The sequence below is a fragment of the Malania oleifera genome, chromosome 13 (genome assembly GCF_029873635.1).
Source record: "Malania oleifera isolate guangnan ecotype guangnan chromosome 13, ASM2987363v1, whole genome shotgun sequence".
NCBI classification, from domain to species: Eukaryota; Viridiplantae; Streptophyta; class Magnoliopsida; order Santalales; family Ximeniaceae; genus Malania; species Malania oleifera.
Genome location: NC_080429.1, coordinates 76,581,181 through 76,603,528, shown reverse-complemented (window position 1 = coordinate 76,603,528; position 22,348 = coordinate 76,581,181). Strand labels below are relative to the sequence as shown.

The window sequence follows — 22,348 nt, the reverse complement described above, 5'->3', positions numbered from 1 at the left end:
ACAAAAATTTAAATGCAGAGCATGATGAAATCAAGAGATAAATTTAATTCCATTCTACTCGATTCCATTACATTCCTACATGCCAAACGTGCATTATTGGTCCTCATAGCAGATTCTACCTGAGTAACAAAAGATGACAAGAACTTCTCCAAGAGCACCCAATATTCAATGAACATCCCCTAGCCTTACAAGCTCTTGCTCTTCTCTGATTTCTTGGATGTCCAACACCGATTCATGGAAACGTTTAACATAGTTCATCAAATCCTCTCTAGTAAGGATTCTAACACCTTTCCTAAGGTCCACCAAAGTTGCCTTCTCCTGAATGGAGAAGAACTCGCATAAAAAGTGACATGTCAGACTCCAAGTTTCCATCAACGAAGATTTTAGGTTTGCATACCACGGACTCTGTGCATGCAAGTTCAATGCGACCCATTTCATAATCCAAGACAAAATGATAATTTCACGCATTTACAAAGACATTACCTGTTCATCAAAATAAAAGGACTCCTTAGTTCTCTTTTGACACCAAAAGCTTGGGTTGGATGACAACTTCTTTGACCCGATAGTTTTCTTCTATCGTATAACAAAATATTCAACTGCAAAAGAAAAAACACATCTAATTTCAAGCAAGAAGGTGATCTGATCAATTATACTTGATATTTATTGTTATTGGTACCAAACTGCAGAGAATGGGTTTCAATAACCATCAATCCAGATAGAATTTATATGACTTAGTAAAATTCAGAGAAATTTCACCTTAGATGATGACAAGAATTTGTAAATTGCACTCTGTCAGTAGGCAGGATATAAAACTTCATTATTACAAGAAATATACTTGCAAAAGGATAACAGAAACTAAATGAAAATTTAATTTTAGACATTTGCACCTGAGGAGTGCTGTTGAAATCACCAGCAAGCACAACGGGTACATTACCCCATTTCTTTGAAAGGATATGAGCCTTCAATGAAAGAAGACGAATCTGGACAGAACAAAAATTTAAGCACACAAGCAAAGTTAGGCAGCAAATTGTGGGGGGGGGGGGGGGGGGGGGCGCAGCAAAATAAGGGCCAATGTGAAAATTTTGCATTCTTTTTGCTTTAAATTTTTTAATATATGATGTTGACCTTTTTCTTTGAATTAAGATACAAAAATTATCTCTGTAAGGTATTGACAGATCTTTCACCGGTAAATTAATGTGGGCCAACCCAGCAAAAATCTGAAAAAGTAAAGCCACAATACATATGGAACAGCTTGAGTCTATTTAAATAATTTTAGTAATATGATACTTGGATAACAGGTAGAAACTATAGTTTCTAATCCCACATTCAAATATTCAAAAAAAAAATATATCGTTAAAAGAAATTACAAGAACCACTCTATACATTTACCACCACCCTCCACTGTCAATTGAATTGAATCCCTCTCTCTGAGAGGGTTCTCGTATTATATAGCAAATAGAAACGTCAGTTACAAGGCTGGAAATCAGAAATTACAGCCATCTAGGAGACTAAATAAGGCAATTACAATCAGCCTATTAATTACAGAATATCAACAACAATCAGCCTACTAACCACAGAATATGTGCAGCAATAATATAAAATCATGCCATAATTAGAGAAACTAATTATGGCACCGTATCTGACTAACATCCCCCCTCCAATTGATGTTGGCTGATCCAGAAGTATCAATTTGCCCACAAGAAACTGATGGCGCTGTCGTGCCATAGCCTTCATGAAGATGTCAGCTATCTGGAGGTGAGTAGAAACATGAGGCAGAGATATAATCCGAGTGTCCAAGACTTCTTGAATAGAATGACAGTCTACTTCAATGTGCTTCGTACGCTCATGATAAACAAGATTAGCAACTATTTGAATAGCACTAGTATTATCAGCATGAAGAGGAGTAGAATCGGATTGAGAAAAAACAAAGCTCAGCTAGAAGCCCACGAAGCCAGACAATCTCAGAACATGCGGCAGACATTGCCCAATATTCGGATTCAGTAGAAGATATAGAAACATGAGCTTGTTTCTTACTTTTCCAAGAGATCAAAGAATCACCAAGAAACATGCACCAACCCATGACAGACCGCCGAGTATCAGGACATCTGGCCCAATCTGCATCACTATAAGTGGCAACGCGAAGCGGAGAGATAGTTGGAAAGAACAACCCATGACCAGGTGACCCTCGAAGATATCGAATAATACAACGAACAACAGCTAAATGAAGGCGGCGGGGAGTTTGCATAAACTGACTACACTGCTAGACAGCGAAGGAAATATCAAGCCGAGTAATAGTCAAATAGTTCAAGCTCCTTACCAACTGTCGAAACATAGTGGGATCCAAAAGAAGATCACCCTCCTCACTTCAATATTTCACATTGACCTCCATAGGAGTATCCACCGGAAACGAATCCTGAAGACCGGCTAGCCCAATCAAATCCTGGGTAAATTTGTGTTGATTCAAGAATATAACTGAAGAATCCGTGTGCACTTCCAAATCCAAAAAATACTCAGGAGGGCAAAGATCTTTCATATGAAAAGAAGCCTGAAGATTATGTTTAAGATGATCAATCAAGTTGGAGTTGGTGCCAGTAATGACAATATCATCCACGTATACAAGTAAGAGAACGAGACCAGTTGGAGTCTTGCACAAAAACAAAGAAGAGTCGTATTGGCTTTGAACAAAGGAGAGACGAAGCAAAGTAGACCTGAATTTTTCAAACCACGCTCGGGGAGCCTGTTTTAAGCCATAGAGAGATTGCTTTAACTTACATACCGCAGAAGACGGAGAAGAAAACAAACTCGGAGGAGGACTCATAAATATCTTCTTTGAGATCACCATGAAGAAAAGCATTTTTTACATCCATTTGATGAAGTGGCTAGCCTTGGGAGGCAGCAATCAAAAGAATCGTACGCATTGTAGTCATCTTTGCCACGAGCAAATGTCTCCTCATAGTCCACTCCATATTCTTGCCTATTTCCAAGTGCAACTAAGCGTGCCTTGTACCTGTCTAGAGTCCTATCAAAGCGGAGCTTAACTGAGAAAACCCATTGACAACCAATGGCTTTAATAGTAGAGGGGCAAGGAACAATATCCTAGCTATGATTGTCCTGGAGAGCCTGAAGTTCCTCATCCATCACTTTTCGCCAACATTCATGTTTAACAACTTTTGAAAAACATGTAGGAATGGAAATAGACGACAAAGTAGTGTTTAGAAACATGTCTTTATTGTCTAACAAACCAAAATTTAACATATGAGACAACACAACAAAGTTTAGATGGCCCAAAAGTTTATGCCATACTTCACTCGGAGTATTAACTGTCATACAAGCCAAAAATTAACTACTAGGAATAGAAAACTACAGTGAAAAGAGTTTGCCAACTTTAGGCCCCTTCGCGAGTGTCTTCCCCGACACCTAATCCTGCACAAAACCATCACGAGAAAAATGGGCATCATAGTTTTTCTCAACTAACTGGCCAACCGAAATAAGATTATTAGACAGTCTAGGAGATACATAAACATCTTTGAATGAAGGATTAATATCTCCTATTTCATTAATAGCTAAATGACTCCCATTAGCTACCTGAATTTGCGATGAACCATGATATGGACGAACATTGCACAACGCATTAGATGATTTGGTCAAATGATTGGATGCAACAGAATCAATAAGCCAAGACTTATGCGAAGTATTACCTTGAAGCCCCAAGGCAGAGAAAGCTGACATAATCATTTGCTGGACCATTTCAGGTAGGGGTGAGCAAATGGTCGGTTCAGTAAAATTCGGTTAATTAACCGAATTAACCAAAAATTTCGGTTAACCATTTCCATTAACCGAACCGACCGAATAAGAGATATTAACCGAACCTCAACCGACCGAATTAACTATTCGGGTAATTCGGTTAACCGAATTTAACCAAAATTATTTAAACTTAATTATTAAAAACAGAACATAATTATAAATTTTTTACTTTGCAGCTCATTTATTAATTTTATTAAAAAACGAGGATATTTTGCATCTATCCATTTTAACAAACACATCACAGCAGATGCATCAAACAACAAGGGATGCCCAGGTGTGAATTTTGTTCAACAGCCTTTGTATCACCTGATGCAGGACACCGGGCATACTCCTGCCTCTGCATTCTCACAGGCGGTGAGCAAGAGAGAGGGGGGGCATGTCATTGAAAAAAAAAAACAAAAACAAAATCTCCACCAAATATCTCAGCCTGGCCAATGGATTGCAAATAATTGTCCTCGATGATTCACAATATACCCCCAAGAGTTCTTGTTATAGCAGCAGCATCCATTGCAAATAATTGTCCTACATGATTCACAATATTCCCCCAAGAGTTCTTGTTACAAAAGTAGCAGCAACAGCAGCCCTGGGACCCAGGCGAGTTGAAGGGAATGGGGACCTCAGGTGAGCCGAACTAAAGAGGAGAACTGGACTACTGGAGAACTGCTGAATTGGGAAGTGGAGATGGAGAAACCGAGAACTCGAGAAGGAGTGAAGGACCAAAGGAGAAGTCGAGACTCGAGAGTGGAGAGGAGTGGACAGCGGCTGCAGAGTACGGAGCGGACCACTAAACAGAACCCTAGTTAATTTATGCTTGAAATCTAAGTAATTATTAAATCAGTTAACCGAATTTATATTTCCTGGTCACCGAACCGAAAACCGATTAACCGAAATTAGATAAACCCCAACTGAACCGACCGAATCGATTTTTTTACCCGAACCGAACCGACCAATTTCGGTCGGTTAAATCGGTTAATTTGGGTTTCCCCAAATTAGGCTCACCCCTAATTTCAGGGGTAAGACTATAGGATCCAACGGCAGAAGATGAAGTTGAGGACATCCCTTGAGCATAAGAAGTGTTCACTGTAGCCTGATAAGCAATGGCATGACAATTTGGAGGTCGAGTGGGACATTCTCTGATAAAGTGGCCTTGTTTCTTACAATAGTTGCACACTTCTTTGCACAGTTGGCGGCAATATGACCATACTCCTTGCAGCCAAAACATTGGACCTTGCACATATCCTTACCCTTCCCTCTCTCGTAGGCTACATAGGCAACGAGATTTAGGTTAGCATCCTGCTAGAACTCAGCCTGTGTGAGAAGGCGCTGCTCCTCACATAGTAATTCTCCAAAAAAGCATCCAAAGATGGTGAAGGACCACGGTTCATTAAATTTAAGCGAGTAGCCTCAAATTTAGGGCGCAATTTCATCAGAAATTGATCTCTCTTGCTCTGCTCATGAACAGCTTGAACAGTAGAGATAGATGCAGCAAGTACCTTCGCATAAACCACATCAGAAAAATCTCCCTATAAATTCTGAAAACAAGAAAAATACTTCTGAATGGAGAGATTGCCTTGAATGTGACCAGCTATCTCATATTCCAACTGAAATCGACATGCAGTATTATCTTGGTGATAAACTTTCAGCAGGAACTCCCACATAGTCTTCGCAGTCTTATAGGCCCTTAAATTGAGCACAATAAGAGGATCAACCGACCCTAAAATCCAAGACATCACACGTGCATCTTTGACCTTCCACTTGGCCAACTCCTTAGGCTCCACCATCAATCAAGCCCCACAATTCTTTCCATGTAACAAATAAACGAAACTGAAATTCCCAGGCAAAGTAATTTTTTTCTAGTAAAACGCACCCCAAAGGAATCACTAGAAGACATGATGAAACCCAACAAAAAATTGAATCACAAAAAATTGAATCACAAAAAATAAAACCTGATTCGGGTGTCAACAGCCTTTGGTGGAACCTCTAGAAACTTGAATCGGCAAACACCAAAGATCAACACCACCAAAGATTCGTGTGACAAAACGGAACACCGACAACCACCAAAGATTCTAAAGCAAACAGAATCAACACCACATATCAACACCAACAGAACCATTGGAAAAGAACCAAAAAAAAATTAGAACAACCCTAATTGAGATAAAGCTCTTCTACCATGTCAATTGGATTGAATCCCTCTCTTTGTGAGGGTTCTCGTATTATATACCAAATAGAAACGTCAATTAAAAGGCCGAAAATCAGCAATTACAGCCATCTAGGAGCCTAAATAAGACAATTACAATCAGCCTATTAATTACAAAATATCAACTACAATCAGCCTATTGCAATCAGCCTATTAATTACAGAATATGAACCGCAATCAGCCTAGTAATCACAGAATATTTACAGCAACAATGTAAAATCATGCCATAATTAGAGACTAATTATGGCACCATATTTGACTGACATCCACAACCCCAGGAGATCAATAATGCAGGATGCACTTTTTGCCAATACAAACTGTCGCCAACAGATTCTAGTCAGGGGTGGATGCCAACAAATGGGAGTTGTTATGTATGGACATCCCTCCTAACAAGAAAAGTTAAATAGGGGTGTGCATATGACTCGAGGAGATAAAAGGTTATAGATGCAGAGTCGCCACCTTTATTATTTCTTTTGTTTAGGGAAAACAAAGGAAAAAACCCTAAAAAGGTCTACAATTCAGAGAACAAGGGTTTGGGAGTACATTTTTGTGTAGGGAAGGCGGTAGACTTACTATTCTAAGGGGGATTAGTCCACCAACACACTACCAACACCCGTTCTAAGAATGGATATCGCTATGTGTGTGTATGTCCTAACTAAGAATAAATGAAGGAAGAAAATCCCCTTTTCGGGTCATTCAGTGAAGTATCACCATCCAACAGTCCAAAAAACAAGGTTAAAATCTCTGACATGCTCCTATTTGAAAAGGGGGTTTTGGCCCCAAATAACCATAAATTTTGAAAACATAGAAGAAAAGATGAAAAAGAGTTTTGATTAACTGCTATGATTAAATTCAAAGATGCCTCTTCCCTTTGAAATTAAAACATCAAAATATCTTATTTCAATCATGGACTAGATGAGGTGGATGGGGCTTGTTGATTGAATTTTAAATTGAATGAATATGCAATCCCAGTCCCATGATTGAAATTAGAGAATTCAAAGCTTGTGGAGTTGAAAATCTCCTAATTGACATTAGGTCTTAATGGAGATTTGAAATAAATTAGTCATTAAAGAATTAGCAAAGTCCTCTAATTGGCAATCGGAATTTGAATTTGGTTGAAGTCAATCATCAAAGAATGGTTTGAAGATCTCCTATTTGACAACCATGTTTTAATAGTTTGATTGAGTCAACCCTCAATTGAGGATCTCTGAAAATCTCGTATTGTAAACAAGGGTTTTAATGCTTTAATTAAGTCAACTCTTGATTGAAAATATGAAAATCTTCGATTGTCAATTAGGAGTTTTAATGGTTCGATTAAGTCAACTCTTAATTGAAGACTTGCAAATCTCTGACTCTCAATCAGGTTTTAATGCTTTGATTGAGTCAACTCTTGATTGAAGACTTTGAAAATCTCTGATTGACAGTTAGAGTTAATTGATTGGATAGAGTCAACTCTTAATTGAAGACTTTGAAAATCTCTGATTGACAATTAGAGTTTAATGCTTTGGATAGAGTCAACTCTTAATTGAAGACTAGGAAATCTCTGATTGTCAATTAGGTTTAATGCTTTGATAGGATAGAGTATCTTTGATTAAAAGGCAATCAACATTTATGAAAACAATTAACATTTTTGGAAAAGGGGGAATTTCTTCCTTGAGGGGAGATGCTTGACAAAAAGGGAAGGTTTTTGAAAACATACTAAACTCATCATTGGTTATAATAAGAAACAATTTGAATGGACTTTTTTTGAAAAAAGGGAAATTTTTGAAGAAAGGAATTCCAAATTTGCCCATAGCTTCTCACTCCTATAGTGCAAGCAACAATTCCCATTCGCCCATATAGGTTCAAGGGGAGCGCTTGTCCCTTGCCTAGGGTTGAGAGGGAAGAGGACACCATACCATCCCATCATCCCATAATTAGCCGGGTTAGGAACTGCTTTTAGATTAATAATGGAAACATGCTAGGATGTATGAACAAAGTCTATAGTCAATCAGGGCTTTTTAAACATCACCAATGTGCACACATTCAAACTACACTAAGCAACACATATCACTTTTAATGCAGATTACGGCTACATTCAAACTCTAATGGGGCTTTTAACAAGGTATTCAACATGCATAAGAGGCCCCAGAGATCCATTGAAACTCTATAGAACATTATTCTTTCATCACAAACACCAACAATCATAAACAGTAATCAATCCTTACAATTCATTTTGCTGATAGGAATTGAGATTCACCCAAGATTCTTTAACCCCATATTGATGCGACATCCACACGTTGACGCTTGTCACATTTTGAGATTCATTATAGGGAGGATAAATTAAACCAATCATGTAATCAAACAAAAACAGACGAATACAACGTAATCCCGGATCTAGGATAGTCATCAAATGGGAAGCCTCATCGCTCACAACAAATACCGGGATCAAAATATCCTCGTTATTGCCAAATGAACCCAACCAATGAAGATTTTGCATCCATACGAATGCCCATGATAAAGTCATTAACATCAATATCCTCCGTATTAAAATCAAGTCCCCTTGTGTAGAATTTCATTCCACAAATTAGCTTTCAGCCTGAACAACTCAACTAGTCAGTTGGCCATCATTCCATCAGCAGATGTAATTACTCAAATACATCAAAGCCAAAAGATCAACACAAAGATCATTCAACACTAGCAGAAAAAAGGGCCCACAAAACCTAAAGAACAAAGAACACAGTTCAGAACAAACCAAAATCTTAATATTTTTTACTAAAGAATCAAACCTCTATAAGACCCGAAGCCCTTCTTGAAGGACCTGAAACTTGAGGAAGGCTGTGATTTAAGGACAAATGGCCCGTTTATTACAGGGAAAAATGCAGATTTTCCCAAGAAAATGGAAGTGCGAGAGGTGATGCACACCCCTTCACACACACGCATGCAAGATGGAGACAGAGGAGAGGATGGTGGTGGAGGCAGCGGCTGGGAGCAGAGGCAGCAGAGGAGGGGAGCACAGAGCTCGGCCAAGGATTTCTTCCCATGTCCCCTTCTCTTATCTTTTCCCCACTTTTTCTCTTTTTTTTTTTATTCTCTTTCTCTTTCTTTCTCTTTCTCTTTCTTTATTGTTTTCCCTTTTTTCTCATTCTTCTTTCTTTTTCTTTTTTCTCATTCTTCTTCTTTCTCTTTTTTCTTTCTTTTTCTCTTTTTCTTTTTCTTTCTCTTTTCTCACTTCTTTCTTTCTCTCTTCTCTTTTTTTCTTGCTTGAGTTTCACCTCTCCTCCATGAGGTTCCCCTTCTTGCTAGTGTTGCGTGAAAAATAAAAAATCCCAGTGTCCCTGCGGGTAACGAAAATTACATTCTTCCCCCCTCTCGGGGGGGGGGGGGGGAGGGCGGAGTTCTTGAGAGCACTCTTGAGGCCCAACAAGGACCCAATTAAATAGAATGAGGGCCCCTATGGCCCCCAATGAAACTCTAAGAAACCCTGAGACATAGTGAAAAACCCTGGAATGCCCTGAGACACAATAAAGCCCTGGAAGGCCCTAAGAGGCCTTGAATTGCAGACTTGTAGTTAAAGCCCCCTAAAGGGGCTTAAACCTCTGTTAAGCGCAATGGTTATTGTAAAAGACTTGGGTCAAAAATGGGCATGTGATTACGCGTCAAAGTTACATAATTAGGCATTTAAAATCATGCATTAAAAATTATAATTTTAATTAAATGCCAAATTGTTCAATATTTTAACAGTGAGCTCAATTTATAATATTTGGGTTTTTATTCGATGATTTATGGATTTTTGGTATCTTATTATTGCAGGATGTTTTTGGACATTAAAATTGAAATTAAAATGTACGCGGGTCATGCGTGAGAGAAACCAGGCCATACATGCAAAGTGAACCGTGCACGTAAGGGCCGTAGCTTTTCATTGAAAGAGCCACATATGTGGGGTTCATGGAGGATAAAGAATAAAATGATGCAAATGGAGGCGTTAAGCGCAAAACGAAACTAATTGGGCGATTATGGACAGTTTCTACACTACTTTGTAATTTATGCATAATTCACTCATCCGACCTCCGATTCAGATGATTAAAGATGCTGTAGAAAGCTAAGAAAACGCTCTACAACTTTCATGTTTTGCGTTTTGAGAGATATTAGCTGCGTCAAGATCTGCATCAAGATCATATCAGACATGAAATTACCATACGCTGTTTTTTATGGACTATTTCGACATTGTTTTGTAATATGGGCATAACTTTCTCATTCAAACTCCGATTGAGGTGATTCATGATGATATAGAAAGCCAAGAAAATTCTCTACAACTTTCATGTTGAGAGTTTTGAGAGATACGGGCTGCAAGAAGGTCAAAATCGGGCTTGAAAGTGCAGGACAGGCCACGTGCTTTTGAATTAAAAGGAAAAGCCCATATGTGAGGCCCATGATGTAACCACGTGGGAGGCCATGCAAAGAGGCGCTGGAGCCGTGCGCTGGGCCTCTCCTTCTTCATGGCAATTTTGAAAAGTCAAGTTTTTGGGGCTTTTGATGGCATGTTTGAAAAGTCAACAAAGGGAAGCTCTTTAGTTTATTATTTCTTTAGGATTGAAGGTATGGTTTCTTTTTCTTTGGGGGAGGTCTTCTTTTTGGGGCCTTGGAGGCCATGTGCAGCAGCTCTTTGGGTTCTCTCCATTCCTCATGGCTTGTCTTCTTCTTTCTCTCTCTCTCTCATCTCATTACTCCCTCTCTCTCCTTGAATTAAATATTGTTAGAATTTATTTTCATTATTAAGATTTTAGTTTATTTCAATTCAAAGCTTGGATTAAATATTTGTTTAAGAGAGTTTGTTTAATTTAAGAACCTTTTATTAGATAAAGTTTTGTTTAATCTCTTCAATCTCTCTCTTGCATTTAAAATCTTTGTTTAAGTTATTATTATTGTTAACTTCAGTTTTGTTTTATTTAAAGTTTTTTTTTTAGGATTTAAATATTTGTTGGGTTAAGTTTAACTTTTTAGTTGGTGTTTAACTGATGATTTTGTGGTTGAATACTTAAATTGGTCAATAAAGTTTTGATCTTTAGGTTTTTGTCCGAAATTTCGAATGTAGGATTTATTTCCTGTTTGAATGGTTAAACGTATGATTGTGTTCCGCATTTAATTTTGTTATCATTTATTTTATTATGTGAATGGATCACTGAGTAGGGATATTAATTGTGTTAATTTTTCCCGTGGTCTATTTATCGTTATTAGTTTCTAGTCATTAATTTTATTCGTGAGATGTCCGTAGTTTATGTCCTGTTTCTTTTTAATTTCGTCACAAAATCTCAAAAATCCCAGGAACTAAATCTGAACTGTGTTCAGTAAAAATTTCTTTTCTTATTTTCTTTGGGATTACATGAAGTTTGGAATTAAACTGCATTCCCTGAGGAGACAATCTGGCCCTTGGGCTAATTATTACAGGACTGAACTCCTATACATGAGATAGCCTTTGCATTGCTCATTTTTAGAGTGAGTCAATTGACACAAACAAAGTAGTAAGTGGCATAGGCACTTCTGCAAATGGTTGTGGTTGTAATAAACACATGTTGGACACTAACCCCCTACATGCCCAACACATTCAGCAGTGTAGAGGGCTTTTACCCAGTGCTTGTCTCACTAAGCAGAGTATTAGGAAGGGTGATGTAGATATGATCCTAACCTTAATCATTTTTTCATAGAGTGGTTGTTCTCAAAGCTTGATCCAGTGCACTTGCACTTGTGTTGTAAGATCCGAGGGCTCTACGATTGCACTAGATGATAACTACAGTTTCACATTGTATGTTTTGAGTTCATACTTTACCACTGCATTAGATAATGGTTCATACAGTATCAAAGTGCACATTTTGAGATCAATTCTTCAATTCTGAACACAGTCAACACTCCGAAAACATGTAAAATTATGAAAACTTAGGAAAATGCTGGCACAGCCAACACCCTGACAACATGCAGTGAAGAATTTATCTCAAGGTATCATCAGTATTGTCCAATGATTTACTACCCACAATAGATTTCCCTGCAGCAAAGAGGTTCAACTCTGCCATGGTTAGGAAATTATTGCCTCAACTGACCCAAGTTCACTTCCGATTTTCTTAAACCTTGTTGTTTTTTGTCCTACATTGGTAGAAAAGTTTCACATTGGAAGAAAAGTTGCTTTGAATTTTTTCTTTGTTTGTCCCACATTGGTAAGAAGTGGTTTTTGGACTTGAGGTTGAAGTAATATAAAGAGCTCAACTCTCCTTTTGTAGAACACACCTCAAAGTTGTACTTTGTCAAGAAGTAGTGGATTGATCATCGGCACCCAAGAACGTAGGTAATTCTGTACCGAACCTCGTTAAATTCTTATCTTGTTTTTTTTTACTTTCTTTTATTATTAGTTTCTGCATTACTTTAGTTTTTATATATTCAATAGCATTAATTGTAGTATTGGTGTTTGGCACAAGAGGGGTGCCCGACACAACAATTAGTATCAGAGCTAGGTTGAATAGTGTCGATACGGAGGTGTTCTTCTGTTAGGATCCTTGATTCCACGTTTGATGCCTAAGAAAGGCCTTGTCTAAGCGAGTGCTTAGAGATCATTACAGCTCAGTCACTCCCTGTAGGTCAATCTGGTCAAAGTGGAATTTCATAAGATAAAACAGAATAGACACAGTTGGTACGTACTATTCATCCTAGGCTTTTTGCTTTCTTGGTTGCTATTGAATATATAGAAGATGGCAGAAACTAGTGCAGCAGTAGAAGAAACTGTCCACACGAACTCCAACCCCTTCGGCTTCGACATCATCGTCAAAGACAATAGCTGATGCTCGGCTTAAGGTGAAGAAATTTGATGGTACCAATAATTTTGGTATGTGGCAATGTGAGGTGATGGACATCCTGTATCAACAAGAATTAGATATTACTTTGGATGATAAACCAGTGGATATGGGTGATAAAGATTGGGAAAAGATCAATCGTCAGGCATGTGGTACGATTCGTTTGTGTCTCGCTAAAAATCAGAAATATTGTGTTATGAGGGAGACATCTATAAAGAAATTGTGGAAGACATTGGAATATACATTTATGACCAAGAGTCTGGAAAATCGGCTCTATTTGAAAAAGAAATAGTTTCGCTTCCAGTATCAACCAGGTATTTCGATTAATAACCACACAAATGCTTTCAATAAAATTTTGGCCGATTTGTTAAATTTGGATGAAAAGGTGAAAGATGAGGATAAAGTCATACTGTTACTGAATTTTCTCCTTGATGATTATGAACATCTGACCACCACTTTATTGTATGAGAAAGATAAAGTTACTTTTGATGTTGTTTGTACTACATTGATTAGTACTAAATGTAGAAAGAAGGATCAGAAGGTCCATAAGGAAACCACAGAAGCACTAACAATAAGGGGAGGTTCTCAGAGTCGTAAGCCTGGAATGAGGAGTAAATCTCATGGGAGACCTGTTAAAGATGAATGCACCTTTTGTCATGAGAGAGAGCATTGGAAGAAAGATTACCCTAAATTGCAGCAGAAGAATAAGGGCAAAGCACATTCTAATGTCAATATAGCCAATGATGATGGAAGCAAGTCAGATTTTTCTCTTATTGGAACATCTTCGTCACATTATTCTGGTGAGTGGATTTTGGATTCTAGTTGTTCCTATCACATGTGTCCCAATTCGGAATGGTTTTCTAATTTTGAAGAATTAGATGGTGGGGTTGTTTTTATGGGAAATGATAATACCTGCAAAACAACTAAAATAGGATCAATACAGTTGAAATGTCAAAATGGAACTATTAAAACCTTGACTGATGTTAGGTATGTTCCAAGTCTAAAGAAAAATCTGATTTCATTGAGTGCTTTGGAATCTAAAAGGTTCACTATCACTTTGAAAGATGAAACCTTAAAGATTAAATCAGGTGTGCTGGTGGTGATGAAAGGAATAAGGAAAAATAACTTGTATTATTTATAAGGTAGTACAGTTATTAGCTCAGTAGCTGTTTTTTCTGAGAAAAATGCAGGTTCAGATACAACCAGGTTATGGCATATGCGATTGGCAAATGCTGAAGAAAAATATTTGCAACAATTAGCTAAGGAAGGTTTGTTGAAGGGTGCAAAGGTGTGCAAACTTGAATTTTTTGAGTATTGTATTCTAGGAAAACATACTAGAGTGAAATTTGGCACTGCAATCCACCAAACTGAAGGTATTTCAGACCACATCCATACAGATGTATGGGGGCCCACAAAAACGGCTTCATTGGGTGGTATGCATTATTTTGTCACTTTTGTTGATGATTTTTCTAGGAGAATTTGGGTGTATTCTATGAAACATAAAAATGAAGAGTGATATTTTCCTTAAGTGGAAAAAATTAGTTGAAACTCAAACTGGCAGAAAGATTGAATGGCTCAGATCAGATAATGGTGGTGAATACAGGAGTGACTCGTTTATGAAGGTATGTCAGGATGAAGATATTGCTCGAGACTTCACAATTAGAGATACACCACAGCAAAATGGGGTGGCAGAGCGCATGAATCGGACTTTGCTGGAGAAAGTTCAATGTATGTTGTCTGATGCTGGGTTAGACAAAAGGTTTTGGGCTGAGACTGTTAGATATGCGTGTCATCTCATCAATCGTCTACCATCATCTGCAATAGGGGGGAAAACACCCTATAAGGTATAGTCTGGAAAGCCTGCTAGTGATTATGATTCTTTACATGTATTTGGTACTATGACTAATTATCATGTTAAAGAATCTAAGTTGGATCCAAGAGTCAAGAAAGCAATATTTTTTGCGATAAGTGCAGGAGTCAAAGGATACCGTCTTTGGTGTCTAGAGACAAAAAAAATGATTTTAAGCAAGGATGTGACTTTTGATGAACTTGCGATGATGAAGAAAACAATACGCAAGGAGTCACAAGTTTAGAGAAGACCAGTGGTACCCTAACAAGAGGTGGAGGTTGAGACAATTTTGGGAAACCCAGTGAAAAATGAGACTATACGAGGTAACTCTCCAGTTACGGTGCGGAATAGTGTACAAGAAGAAGAGATTTCAATTCGAGAATCTTCACAGCAACAAGAAACAATTGTTTCTCAGAGGCCAAGATGATAAATTCGAAAACCTACTCGATATACTAATATGGTGGCCTATGCACTTCCAGTTGTGGATGATAAAGTTCCTTGCATTTTCAAAGAAGTAATGAGGAACTCTAAATCAGACAAGTGGAAAAGAGCGATGGATGAAGAAATGCAATCTCTTCATCAGATGCAGACTTGGGAGCTAGCCCAGCTACCCAAGGGTAAGAAAGCAATTGGTGGCAAATGGGTTTATGTAAAGAAAGAAGGATTTCCAGATGCAAATAATGTTCACTTCAAAGCTAGATTGGTAGCTAAGGGCTACGCACAGAAGGAAGACATTGATTATAATGAGGTATTTTCTCCAGTTGTTAAACATTCTTCCATTCAAATTTTGTTGGCTTTGGTAGCACAATTTGCTCTTGAACTAGTTCAACTCAATGTAAAAACTGCATTTTTACATGGTGATTTGGAAAAGGAAATCTATATGACTCCGTCAGATGGACTTCAGTTTGCTAGAAAAAAAAATTGGGTATGTAAATTGGGTAAATTGTTGTATGGTTTAAAACAGTCTCCAAGACAGTGATACAAACGATTTCATCAGTTTATGATGGGTCAGAAGTATATCAAAAATAAACATGATCATTGTGTTTATTTTCGCAGACTACAAAATGGATCTTTTATATATTTACTCTTGCATGTTGATGATATATTGATAGCTTCTAAGAACAAGAAAGAAATCAACAAGTTGAAAAGTCAGTTAAATCATGAGTTTGAGATGAAAGATCTTGGTGAAGCAAAGAAGATACTTGGCATGGAGATTCGCAGAGACGGAATGAGAGGAAGAGTTAGTTTGTCTCAAAAACAGTATTTGAAGAAGGTAGTACAGAGTTTTGGCATGTTTGAGCAGTCAAAACCACTAAACACTCCTCTTGCTCCTCATTTCAAACTTAGTGCAACTTTATCTCCTAAATTAGACGCGGAACGTAAGTATATGTCACAGGTTCCTTATGCAAGTGTTGTTGGTAGTTTGATGTATGCAATGGTTTGTACTAGACTTGATATTTCACAAGCTGTTAGTATGGTGAGCAAGTATATGCATGATCCGGGTAAAGGACATTAGCAAGCTGTGAAATGGATTTTGAGATATATTATGAATACGATTGATGTTGGTATAGTATTTAAGAAAAATAATACTATTGATCAATGTGTTGTTTGATATGTGGATTCTGATTTTGCAGATGATCTGGATAAACATCGATCAACTACTGGATATGTTTTTACATTTGCTAATGGTCCAGTGAGTTGGAAGTCTACCTTACAGTCTACCATTGCCTTGTCTACAAAAAAAGTAGAGTACATAGCAACTTCAGAGGCTGTTAAGGAAGCTATTTGGTTGCAGAGTTTACTTGAAAATTTGGGAGTTGTTCAAAAGCACATTGTTGTGTTATGTGATAGCCAGAATGTTATTCATTTGGCAAAGAACCAAGTCTACCATGCACGAACGAAGCACATCGACGTTCGGTTTCATTTTATGCGGGATATTATTGATGGAGGCAAGATACTTCTTCAGAAGATTGCTACAGCTGAAAATCCTGCAGATATGTTGACCCATATTATGACAACAATCAAGTTCAAACATTGTTTGGACTTGATCAATATCCTGCAAGCTTGAATATTCTTGGAAGGCGCCGATGACGTAGAACTCTAGAGAATGTTGGTGACTGAAAATTTTGTTGAATTTATCATCAAGGTGGAGATTTGTTGTTTTTTATACCACATTGGTAGAAAAATTTCACATTGGTAGAAAAGTTGTTTTGAATTTTTTCTTTGTTTGTCCCACATTGGTGAGAAGTGTTTTTTAAACTTGAGGTTGAAGCTACATAAAGAGCTCAACTCTCCTTTTGTAAAACACACCTCAAAGTTGTACTTTGTCAAGAAGTAGTGGATTGATCGTCGGCGCCCGATGTCCCGGTCCGACTCTTTTCACACCGTTGTGAAGGGCCATGTGGCGCTAGCGAAAGCACTCTTGCTTAACTAGCCAGCCTATCATTTCCTAACATTCATTCACAAAGCACTTTCATTAACATTCAATCAGATAGCAGCGGAAATAATAATCAATTCATGAAAGCCATGGCAACCAAGCAGTAAATATTGAAGCAAACGTAATTCATTAACAAATCCTCCGTTGACATGTTGTACTTAGCGAGGGAGGCAAGTAGGCTAAGCACGTTGACAATTGCTAGTGAGTTTTACAATGACTGATGAACACTCACCCTCCCCTAAAGAGGTTTTTATGTAATTATCATCCTGGCACTACGAAACATCAAAGTGACCGAGGAGTCATACTGCCTTATTTGGCTTACAAAGACTCTACTAGCAGAAAATAACCCTACACTAGTATTTACATGATGGAAACCCATCCCAAGCACACAAGATAAGCAGTCACAGGCAAGCATAATGCCCTGAACAAGCTTAGCTCGTCACGTTCTCCCCCACTTATGCGGTCGACGGCCTCGTAGACTTTTGGCGGTAGGTACACTTCAACTTTGTCCACGAATGACTTCATATCTTCCGCAGAAATCCAGCTGATTTCTTTGTCATCTAGGCACTTCCACTTCACTAGGAACTTCTGCCGCTTCTTCCTTAAGGATATGAACTTTCTGTCTGCAAAGATCTCTTCAACATCATGTCTGTCAGGTTGCACTTTCTTCAACTCTGCGCTGTTTGACTGACTTCTACTTAGGTTGTTGGTGTTGGCGTTGAATGCCTTAAGGCAATTGACATGAAATTGCGGTCTTCTCTCCTGATCTGCCCACTTCTTCATCTGCTTAGAAGCTTTCTCCAGATAGGCTTGGGCAAACTCTACATTCTTTCTCCCTTCGCTGGTGAAGATGTACGCCCTAGGACTCTTTCGTCTGTACGGCTCGCCCACTGTGTGAGGTAACAGCGGCAACTGGCCTGTAACAAGCTCAAAAGGGCTCTTGTTGGTTGTTGAGCGCCTCTGGGCGTTGCCACAGAACGGAGCCACATCAAATAGTTGCATGCCATTCTTCTGGTTGTCATTGACAAAATGGCACAAGTACTCATCTAGCAGCTCTCTGAATCTCTTCATCTATTCGTCTGTCTGTCGATGATAACTCGAAGAGATGTCAAGGTGTGACCTGAATATCCTGAAAAACTCTGTTAAGAAGTTGTCAGTGAACATTAAATCTTGGTCACAAATAATAACTTGGGGAACACCCCAATGTTTCACAATAGTCACGAGGAACAATTGTGTCGTCCCCTCTGCCAAACAGTACTTTGGTGCGGTCATGAAAGTACCATACTTCTTCCACTCTCCCTTGTCTTGTTGGCAAGTGAGACAAGTTTTGGTATAATCAACCACATCATCCCGCGTGTGCGGCCAATAATACCTCCCCAGTAGTCCTGTCCTTGGAGTCATTCTCCGCGAATACCCCTCAACGAACTTCCTGTAGTATCCGGTAAGGCCAAGAAAGGAACGCAACTCCTTCACTGTCGTGGGGATCTTCCGTTCTTGAATCATCCTTACCTTCTCCATACCCCTCCAGATACGACCTTGTTCAACGACTTGACCAAGGAATTTGTTGCTCCACCGAGCGAAAGAGAAATTCTCCTTCTTCAAATCCAGACTGTTTCCCCTCAGCCTGTCGAACACCTTCCGTAGATGCTCTTCATGTTTCCTCTGAAACGACACCGATGCTCCCAATGGTGTTTTGGAAGGGCGAACACATCCCGCTTCCACTTCATCAAGCTGTTTCCCCAACTCTACTATCTCTCTAGGCGCAATCCAACATGGCCCTTTAGCAAGTGGTTTCACTCCTGATAACAACTCGATCTCTTGCTCCACAGTTCATCGTGAAGGCAAATTTTGAGGCAGCTTATCCAACAACACCTCCTTATCCTCATCTAACACCGCTTGGATGGTCATAGGCTCCAGCTCTTGGCCTACTTCTTTGTCTACCACCACCGTGGCTAGACGTGTCTGCTCACCCTGACCCAATCCTTCATTGAGTTGTATGGCTGAAAGGGACTTCCCGTCATCTCCTTTCGTTGCAACGACTTGCACCATGCACGAGTGATCTCCCATCAGACACAGGGAACCAGCCGAAGGCATCAGCACTGCCCTCGTCCCCATTAGGAACTCCATTCCTAGAATGACCGGATAGTCATCCAATGGCACCGCTGTGAAATTCGCATGACCTTCCCACTGTCCAAGCTTTATAGCCACTTGCTTGGCTACTCCCAGAGTAGGCTGGGCTACAGAATTGACTGCTTTCATGCGTCCTGTATCCTTCTCTAAGGATAAGTTGAGTCTCCCTGCTTCCAACTGCGAAACAAAATTATGAGTAGCTCCAGTATCCACCATAGCGCGAGTACTCTTCCCATTTATCCTCAAGTCCACAAACATTAACCCTCTTGCTCATATAACTTTCGGTGTTTTTGTCTGCTTTTCCAATGCGTTCACCAACCGCACTGAACCCACCCTTGGGGCATCATCCTCTTCCCCATCGTCTTCCACTGCCTATTCTGCAATGGAAGCTTGTAAGGCATTAAGTGATGCTTTGTGAGGGCACTCAAAAACTCTATAAGGACCTCGACACAAGAAACACTCAATTTTACTCTTCCCCTTTCCATTAGGTGTGTTGAACCCTTGAGACGACGAAGCTTCCTGTGAGGTTGATGATTTAGAGTCGGCTCCCCCACCCTTGGGTTTGCCATTCTTGAAAGACTTTCCACTGTTTCCCTCTCCGCCAAACCGTTTGGACGAAGCGATCTCATCACCAGCGTAGTTTGTCAAGCGTTCTGCAGCCGCTTGTGCAGTTGACAAGTCTTGAACCCTTTGTCTATGAAGTTCAGTTCTTGCCCATGGTTTCATCCCCTCAAGAAAATAGAACAACTTGTCCTTCTCCGACATATCCCGAATATCCAACATTAAAGCAGAAAATTGTTTAACATATTCGCTGATTGACCCCGTATGCTTGAGATCTCTCAGCTTTCTCCTTGCATTATACTCAACGTTCTCAGGAAAGAATTGGGCCTTGAGCTCTCTCCTCAAGTCTGCCCAACTATCAATTACACAGTTTCCATTTTCAATTTCTCTGTACTTGGTACGCCACCACAGTTTGGCATCACCAACCAAGTACATGGTCGCAGTATCCACCTTTGCCTGTTCTGAGGCCATCCTCACAATGCGAAAGTACTGCTCCACATCAAACAAGAAGTTCTCTAACTCCTTGGCATCTCGGGCACCCCCATACGTCCTGGGTTCTGGCACCTTGGTCTTGCTGACTCCCGGAGTGTTGGAGTTCCCCATAGCAAGAACCATCACATTTACCTCTGCATCCAGATCTGCCATCCGGACTTGCAAAGTTTCCACAGTGTGGCAAAAGTCCCCTGACATGTCGCCTATCAAACCTACTTGATGTTTTTGTGATCCCATCACTTCATCAACAAGTTCTCTCATCTGGGCCACCTCCGCGGCCATAGTGTTGGTTGTTTCCTCAACCTGTGCTTCCAGCACGCTGATCCTCTCAGCATTGTTTGGTGCCATGGTCACTTACCAAAGCTTCCCAAATCCAACAACGAAGGCAATCGAATTCACGTAGCAACTAAACCTTGGGCTCTCACCAAGTGTCACCGACTTGGCTCTGATACCAAATGTCACGGTCTGACTCTTTTCACACCGTTGTGAAGGGCTGTGCGGCACTAGTGAAAGCACTCTTGCTTAACTAGCCAGCCTATCATTTCCTAACATTCATCCACAAAGCACTTTCATTAACATTCAATCAGATAGCAGCGGAAATAATAAACAATTCATGAAAGCCGTGGCAACCAAGCAGTAAATATTGAAGCAAACGTAATTCATTAACAAATCCTCCGTTGACATGTTGTACTTAGCGAGGGAGGCAAGTAGGCTAAGCACGTTGACAATTCCTAGTGAGTTTTATAATGACTAATGAACACTCACCCTCCCCTAAAGAGGTTTTTATGTAATTATCATCCTGGCACTAGGAAACATCAAAGTGACTGAGGAGTCATACTGCCTTATTTGGCTTACAAAGACTCTACTAGCAGAAAATAACCCTACACTAGTTTTTACATGATGGAAACCTAGAAACCCATCCCAAGCACACGAGATAAGCGGTCACAGGCAAGCATAATGCCCTGAACAAGCTTAACTCGTGACACCCGAGGACTTTGGTAATTCTGTACCGAACCTCATTAAATTCTTGTCTTATTTTTCTTTTTTACTGTCATTTATTATTAGTTTCTGCATTACTTTAGTTTTTATATAGCACTAGTTGAAGTATTGGTGTTTGGCACAAGTGGGGTGCCCGACACAACAAACCTGAACTGACTGACAGACTGGTAGAACAACCAACCAGTAAAAGCTGCAAGAAAAAGTCACCAACCCAAGTGGACTGACTAGAGTTGTATAATATAAATTTGCTCAAATTTCAAGTAGCTTCCAGGCAGAATATGAAAAAACAGAAAAGTCCCTCAATTTTTTTAAAAATAGAAAAGAAAAGAAAGAAAACAACAACAACAACAACAACAACAACAATAATAATAATAATAATAATAATAATAATAATAATAATAACAATAATAATCCCTCCCCAGAAAAAAAAAATCTGGAGCAGAGGTATCCTCTGTAAACAGTGATTTTTCCAATGGCCTAAGTTAAACAGCCATTATTTGCTCTCTTGAATTGACATAGGGTGTCACAATTTTCTTAGACACGACCAAATCACAAATGAAATGGCAGTCCACCTCAATGTGTTTTGTCCAGTTGTCCTCTCATGGAAGATCTGATTATTCGCAAATAGATAGCAGCTTGATCATTGTAGCACATGACCATACCCATAAGGTCCTTCACCTGAAACTGCATCTCAGAGAGCATAAATCAAACACACTGAAGCTCCCATCCAGCATAAACGGCTCTTTATTCAGCTTTAGCACTTGATCTAGCACCACATTTTAATTCTTGCTCCTCCCAAGTCCCAAAATGTCCACCAATAAAAGCACAATATGACAATACCCTAAGATGTGTGATGCTATCCATAAGGAAATTCGTAATGAAAAGTTAAGCAAGGGATGATTCCAAAAGGGAGCAAATGGCAATTATTTTAAGATTTGTTGTCAGAAAAGGATTTGTGAGGAAGAATTTTTTCATGTGACTGAAAAACATTGAAGAATGCAGTTTTGAATGTTATTTCTCATTAGAATTTAGATACACAAAATCTTTGAGGGCAAGGATAT

The 22,348-nt window shown here is 39.2% G+C and overlaps 1 protein-coding gene across 4 annotated transcripts in view; it reads right to left on the bottom strand.

Annotated features, from left to right (window-relative positions):
• LOC131146797 (carbon catabolite repressor protein 4 homolog 3-like) overlaps positions 1-22,348 on the bottom strand; it is a 55,217-nt gene that overhangs the window by 12,787 nt on the left and 20,082 nt on the right. For all 4 annotated transcript variants that reach the window (XM_058096583.1, XM_058096585.1, XM_058096584.1 and 1 more), the window contains 3 exons: positions 888-980; positions 757-789; positions 484-596 (listed from right to left, as the gene is read on the bottom strand). In XM_058096583.1, coding sequence (XP_057952566.1) covers positions 484-596; positions 757-789; positions 888-980 — 239 coding nt within the window. The remainder of the gene's footprint in view (positions 1-483; positions 597-756; positions 790-887; positions 981-22,348) is intronic.